Raw genomic sequence first — 7,832 nt, forward strand, 5'->3', positions numbered from 1 at the left:
AGTTTCATGGTTTATAAGACATTACAATGTAGGGGAAACAAGGGCATTAATAGTGTTTAATATTGTACAGTATTTGTTATAACTATATTTTGAGTAAATACAATTGAATTTCATTATATTGTCATTTATTTTGTATTTTTGTGTGTCCACAGGAAACTGGCCAAGTCCACTCTTGTGCTAGTGCTCGTGTTTGGTATCCACTATATCATCTTTGTGGGTATGCCTCATACATTTGAGGGGCAGAGCTGGGAGGTCCGTATGTACTTTGAACTGTTCTTCAACTCATTTCAGGTACTTCCTGTTTTCTTTACACTAATATGAAAAACTATCATGAACATGTAATGAACTCTGGAATGAAAATAATGTCTTTGCTCTCATAGATTCACATGGCTCACTAAGTCAGTATCTCAAAATACTGTAAGCGTAGTTTGCATTTGTTTTTTACCGCACAAATAACAACATTGTGTCACACACACCTGCTCGTTGTGCCCTGTAAAAACCTGCAAATCAATCAAGACTGTATTGTGCAGTCAAGCAGTTTGATAATGAGATTGATTTGGTGTCGTAACCTGTCCCTGTTAAAGAGGGCCATTTCAAAGATAATGAATGAATACGGAAATGAGCCCTTGGATGGGAAAATGAAAATGGATGCGTCTAATCAAATTATACCACAGAGCTCAGCCATAGGTAGCTGCACATCAATTATAAATGATACTGTGTTCAGGGAAATTCAGAACTGATGCCACAGTTTCAGAGCAACAGATCAGTTGGCTTGCTTGATATTAAGATCATTGGTGCTTTTGGTGGCTCATCTTTCTACCCCTTCTTATCCCTGCACGATGCCACGTTTGCTTTATTTTTGCTTCACTTTATGTCCTCATGGATTTTATTTTGAATTCTTAACACTTCACGTCCTCCTCTGCCTTCCCACTGTTCTATATGGTTGTTGCCAAATGGGAAACCTATCCATCCATCACTTATCTGGGCAGGCTCGCAGGTGCCGGAGCCAATCCCAGCTGACACTATAGGCGAGGGCGGGGTCTATCACAAGGCTGACACAGAAACCATTTACAGTATATTCACATATGGGTATTTTAGAGTTGCCAGTCAACCTATATGAGCATGAGTTTTGACTGTGCAAGGAAGCTTGTGAGAACCCACAGTCACAGGGACAACATGCACACAGAAAATGACAAAATTAGACCTCTTTGTATTGTTTCATTTGTTTGGAGACAAACAAAATTGACAGTGTGATAGTGATTTTGTTTTTTTTGTGTTTGGTTTTAAATCAAAAATCTAATAAAACATGCTACAAATAAAATAATGATAAAAGTAATTGCCATTTTTTTCATTGTTTTGATTCTAACAACAAAAACGATTGGTTTTAAAACAAGACTCCAGTGTGGAACATAGTACCAGTGTGAAAAATGTCATATACCTTTGTTCATAGATGCCTATAGTATTAATACATGTACACAAGGGTGTGACTTATACATAATTAGATACCACAAGGAATCCATGTAGAAATCGGAAAGCTACAGTTATTTACTGGTGAGAGAAATTGAATTGGCTTGTTTCAGTTTTCAGTTATCAGTTTTGTTTGTGTGCATGTGTGCGCATGCATGCATGTGTGGGTGTGTACCTCTGCCAACTATAGTCTTGCCAGAAAAATTCCTCCCAATTGTTGTATTTGTGATGTTGGCCAGAAACAAAAGCACAATTTCATGCTGAGTTGAAAAATGACACTGAGCCACCTCATGTTCCAAAAACCCCTCAGCTACATCACTCCACCCACCTCAGCATGCCACATCTGGTTGAAGCCACACTATTACCACACAGGCACGGCTTCAATAATATGTCATGACCCACACTTGTGTGGAAATAACAGTTTGGACAGCAATCTTAACTGTATCACAGTCTATATAATAACTCCACACTTTTGAAATATTCTGCAGCTTTTAGTATTTAATGTGTTGCTGCTAATTGTTGTAACATTGCAGTAATCTATATGTTTTACTTCCCTGCACTGTATTTATCTTGCTTCAGGCTTCTGTTACATCTGAAAATGAAACTAAATTAGTAAGAATAATTAGAATTTCAAAGTTGGCATATTTACAGAGAATACATGTGCTGGAAAACACAGTGAATAGAAGTAATTAAGGAGTACATGTGGAGTCCAATGGAAGTAGACCCTCCACCGTGTCCCTTAAGGCAATGTGCTGTCAGAGGTTGGTGCTCTGAAAATGTATGCTTGTGCTTACGTGAGTAGAAAAATGAGGAGAGTAAGTCCGAAAAAGAACTGACAGCCACATTAATGATAATAGACCTAGGCCCTATAAGATCAAAAAGTATTGTAAGAAAAAAAAAGCACAAGTCACTGTGTTCACATATTCATATGCGCCATTCAACTTCTGAACTATAATAAACTCAGATAAAAAGAGAAGGGAGAAAGAGCCCTATTCATCAGTCCCCTCCATGTGCTTACCTATTTGAAGTATTTTACCCAACAGCTGCAAGGCACCTAGAGATGAGTGTTTTATGCACCTTCATAAAAAGATTATAATGAACACAGTGAGTCAGAGTCGCACACATCTGCTCAGACTGAAATAAAACATTAGTGGTTTCTCACCAATTAATGTTAAGATAAAAGGTGTTCTCTTCTTGGCCATGAAATATTTCCAAAGTCATTTTATAAAGAGGTAACAACCAAATGAAAAGGTGGGTTCCGCGTAGAGCTTTTATGGAAGTAAAGCCCAAAAAATTATGAAATAACCAGAACTGACTTATTCTGTGGTACATATTGGTGACCTAAGTGTGGCAATATTTATGGAACTAACCACTGTCCTTTTTTTATTTTATTTTATTTTTTGCAATTTTCTCTCATGGATGAACAAAATGTTTGCGTGGTCCAGGTCCAGAGCCAGATGCATACACCTCACCACTAAAATTGTGTGTACACACAAAACCAGAAATCTGTACACATTTTTTTTTTTTTTTAGAGTTATGAAGGCATGAGTGCATGTTGTTCCTCTTTATAAATATCATTCATTGACAAATAGACTGCACATGCATAAGCCTCATTTTCACTCCCACAAATGGTCATGAATGGATAATTAATTAATTAATTAATCAGTTTGAATAAAGAACACCCTCTTGGGCACGTTACTAGCAATTAAGCTCTACTTGGGTACAACTCAGTCTGAATGGCTTTGCGTCTGGCCCCGCCCCTACCTCGTGCCACAAGACGGAAAAGAAAGATGACAAAAAAGAAGCACAATTTTCCTGAAGGATGTTAAACGATGATTAATTGAATTGTAAAAGTATTGCTACTGTCTATACAGTACAGCATCACTTTGGAAAACTGTCTGTATGCACAAGACATGTGAGGTGCCACACTCTCAACTGTCTATGTTCATGAATATCAGTGTACATGCCAGAAATGGTTTTTACAGAGAGTGCACATTTATGCATTCAGCCCCTGCTGTATCTTTGTCCTAACAGGGCAATGAAATGCTTTAATCTGAAAGAAGTCCAAGTCCAGGGTCACCATGCTGGTCAAAGCAAAGTTCCTATACTAGTCTGTAGTACTGTAGTACCATCTAATATCTCTGTGTCACAGCCACCTATACATCAGCCATGGACCTCTTCGGTATCCTGTCCAAGGCTTCCCACTTCATACATGTCAGTTGCACAGTACGTGCTGCTCTAATGGCATATTCATTCTGCAGGCTGGTAGCAGTTATTTATGACCAGAGATTTGAAACACTCACCACAAAATGTCAGAGATTTAGTAAAAGAATAATGAAAATGTTCTGGCATGAGGCATCTTCTATGAAATCAGAACAAACCTTTTAGTAGTGATGGGCCGTACTGTGCCGGAATCCAGGAAGTCTTTTATGAAGCGCGTATCGAGGCTTGCTTCATTTAGTGTGAGTGGCGTCACTTGTGACGCCTGAAGCCTCGCTGGTTCAGTACAGTACAGTAAGTGGTTTGAGTGAACATGTACTGTATAAAGCACAATAGATCCCCACAAAATTTCCGTTACATTTCGTGTGTGTTGGAATTTGGCCAATTTCCAAACACAGTGGAAAAAGTATTGTTTCTTAATAAAAAATAAATAAAGACACCATCATCCTATGTATTCATAAGCACAACTCCCTTTTGAAAACAGTTCATGCCCAATTGGAATTATTTAAACATTGACTGAAATATTTCAGACAGGTTTTTTTTTTACATAGACCTATATTGCAATTACACATTATTCAAAATGTTAGATAAATGAATGAGTGAACCACACAAAATCAAAGTAAGATGTTTTTATTTCTATTCTTGATGGTGATAATTCCTGTTAGATAGCCACGAGACATCACAAATAGTTGAAATGACAAGAAAGGTTTTGACCAGCAGGGGGGTTTGTGTGCACATGAAGCCTCCAGAAATGATCCTTTTTTTTCTAACCCTTTGGATGGAAAGCTTAAGGGCTTCATGAGGCTTCATCTGGCCATCACTACCTTTTGGCACAGTGATCCGGAAACTTTAGGGATCCTGGCCTTAGGCAGCTGCAGTGTTAGCAACATGGTGGTTGTGCTTTCAGTCTTATATTTTGTTCTCACTCCATAAATGTGGATATGTGGGTCTTTGTATAATAATGATATTAATAATAAAAAGAACTCTGACAGAACACCAAGTTATTTGAATAAAAAAAAAGACTTGTTGGGTTTTTAAACAAGGATTGAACTACAGCAGAAAAGTCCTGCTCTTCTCTGTTTGGTAAAAACTCATTATTAAATGGCTGTGAGGATGAGATTTGCTGGCAGCTATTATTCTTTCCAAAGCTCCACTGTGTTGATTTAGACTTCCCAGGCATTCACTGCCTGGTTGTCTCTCAGTGGCAAAGCCGTTGAGCACACCCACATACGCATACAAACACATATAGTATATATAGACACAGACTCTCTCATCTTCACACCATCACTTTCATAAAGCCTCCTCTTTACCACCAAGCAGAGACACAAAAGCAAGCAGACAGACAGGTTTCTCTCTTTCTGCTGTGTCTGGTTTCCTCATGAGCACTGGAGGCAGAGATTATTGGCAATTATTGGTTAATAGTCAGGGTTTGTCTTCAAATAAGATACTGTATGTTATAAACTGTTTTAATCATCCTAAACCCACTGTTTTCTTTTCACTTGAACTGCAGTATGATCTGAGCTCAAAACTTACACATCGATCTCTTCATTTCAGGGATTCTTTGTGTCCATTATCTATTGCTACTGCAACGGAGAGGTGAGTGAAAACATTTCTCTTTCTTTCTGTGGGCCCAGACACTCCAGAACTGACGAAAATAAAGACATTGCTAACTGAATAGTAAAAAAATAAAACCAAACTACCAAGCAAACTAGTTTTTAAGTTGAAATAAATGATAACTGTGGGGGCTCACACAATTTGAATGCAAATCAGTTTCCTGCCACGTCAAATACAGTGTAATGAAAAAATACGTCATGATGTTAGTCATTCTCTCTGTGTCTCGCTGCTGTCCCACTCACTTCGTCCTCAACAGTCCCAACTGGATGGCTTGTTTGAATCCTGTGGAGCGCTCCTTTCATCTCTCAAGCCATGTTCATGTGGCTGTAATTCAAACTAGTCAAAACTGAACTTTTTTTAATTCATTAATTTATTTTCTGTTAGAGATTAGAGATTCATAAAGCATAACTTTGTTAGCACTAAACCAACTGACTCATGTAATGGGAGACAGTGTCGTCCAAAACATAGTAACAAGACCCTGCTCTGCCTCTGCTCAGCTTAAAGCTGCTTTCAGTGCATTGTATTAGTTACATGCCGTGCACACAAGATGAATTTTGCCATTTCATTAGAAAACTGTAGACGTCTGCGCTCAGGCTTGTTACCAACCAAAGTATTAAGACACAGTGAATAAACATGAAGCTAGTGAAGAGAAACATCTACCACAATACCGTTGTCAGGAGTTGTTGGAGTCCAATTCAAGCTAATAGTGAATTTTGATAATAAAATGTATTCAGAGAGCACTTCGTAACAAGGGATATATCTTAACTTGAAACAAAAACAAGGCTATAGAAACACACTGAAATTAGACAATAGAATGACAGTAGATGATAAAATATGTAGAAGAAAATTAAAACAAAAACCATAAAAATAGTGAAAGATAATTGTGTAATAATAAAAACATTAGACTAAGATGATTAACATCTTAGGCTTGTGTTTTTTTGTTGTTGTTTGTTTGCTTTTTATATATTTTTGGGGCTTTTTGCCATTAATTGATAGGATAGTTGAGAGAGACAGGAAATGGGGAGGCAGAAAGAGGGGTAATGACATGCAGCAAAGGGCCACCAGATTTGGGATTTTAACAGGGGCCGCTGCAAGGCTTATGTTTACTTATTCTGTAAACTAATTATATTTCCATCAATATTGATGGTCTGAACCGATAAGAAATTAACTAGGTTGAACAGCATTTGCAAAGGTCTAAAATGAAGGCAAAACCTTTCCTAACTTGTGAAATGATTCTGTTGATCAGGTAAGGTATAAGGCAACTGTTCTGCACAGATAATATTTTTATAATATAATTGTATTCCTCCTACCGCCTCAGGTCCAGACGGAGATCAAGAAAACATGGACACGCTGGAACCTGGCCTTTGAGTGGGAGGGCCCAGTGGTCTGCGGCCGCTACCGTTACGGCTCAGTGGTTGTCGGCCTCAACAACAACAGCACCAGCAGTCAGTCCCACCTGGCTGGAGCCGGGCCCTCCACCCGCTCCACCACACTCGTGTCGAGCCGTGCTTACCGGAGCACCGCCACCCCCGTGATCAGCATGCACGCGACTCTCCCGGGTTACGTGATCAGCAACTCAGATCCATCTATTCCTGAAGAACCTGAGGACAGTGGCCCCAAGCAGGTGGACGATATCTCGCTGAAAGAAAACCAGCCCGTCCTAAACCTGAATGCAACCGCTGAGGATGAGGAGGAAACGTTGTAGCAGTTGTCAGTGTTTAAAAAGACCGGGGAGACTGATAGGAAATTTTGCAGGTGGAGCTCTGCCAACTCATTACAGCCTCATGTAATTCAAATTCTGAAGAGGGAGCCAAAGGTAAATACATTTCACTGTTTGTGAAGGAAAACATCTTGCATTGCTTTAAGGAAAATAACTCCTGAATAAGTTATGAGGTTGAATGCCAGCTGGCAGAAGTTGTCACACTATAGTCTTGATACTACAACTAAACAACAACTAAGTGTCACTGAAATCTGAATGTATTAAAACATTTTCAGACTTTACACACAGAGGCTTCAGGTGCTAAAGACAAACTTGTATGTGAGCACAACTTGTGGGAGACCTTACAGTACGCTAACAGGGATGAGACCTTCGGATGTCTCTGCCTTTTGTTTTGCCTCAGGGAGGGTAACACCATAGTGCCCTCTGTTGTCCAGCATGCACTGGAGGTCACATGGCATGTTGGAAAATTAGTGTTGCATACAAGCAACAATGCTTCCTCTTTTGAGGCTGACTCTCATATTATAATGCCCAAATTTAAAGCAGAAATTGACCCGCTTGTTTACCAAGGTTTGGAAGTCTCTGCTTGCCACAAACCTGTTTGCACCAAAGTCTCCAACCCACACACAGACACACACACACTACTGTTACTCATTTACGTCAGGCTCTGATGAGGTAGTAATGGTGAAGCAATCACACTCTTCAGAAACCTGTGGGTGATGTCAGAGGCTCGGTGCATCTGTATTCACAGTCTGTAGTCGCATAGCTGCCTGACGTCATTTAACTCAGCTTTGCCAGTAAAGCGACCATTTCC

General features: G+C 39.3%; 1 protein-coding gene across 1 annotated transcript in view; it reads left to right on the forward strand.

The window, feature by feature from the left end:
* pth2ra (parathyroid hormone 2 receptor a) overlaps window positions 1-7,006 on the forward strand; it is a gene marked incomplete at both ends in the record, with an annotated part of 48,247 nt that extends 41,241 nt beyond the window's left edge. Inside the window, 3 exons of the mRNA XM_083996265.1 lie at window positions 153-291; window positions 5,242-5,283; window positions 6,620-7,006. Of these exons, the coding sequence (XP_083852391.1) occupies window positions 153-291; window positions 5,242-5,283; window positions 6,620-7,006 (568 nt within the window). The remainder of the gene's footprint in view (window positions 1-152; window positions 292-5,241; window positions 5,284-6,619) is intronic.
* Between the last annotated feature and the right edge of the window lie 826 nt (window positions 7,007-7,832).

This window comes from Trachurus trachurus (assembly GCF_905171665.1).
Source record: "Trachurus trachurus genome assembly, chromosome: 21".
Taxonomy (NCBI): Eukaryota; Metazoa; Chordata; class Actinopteri; order Carangiformes; family Carangidae; genus Trachurus; species Trachurus trachurus.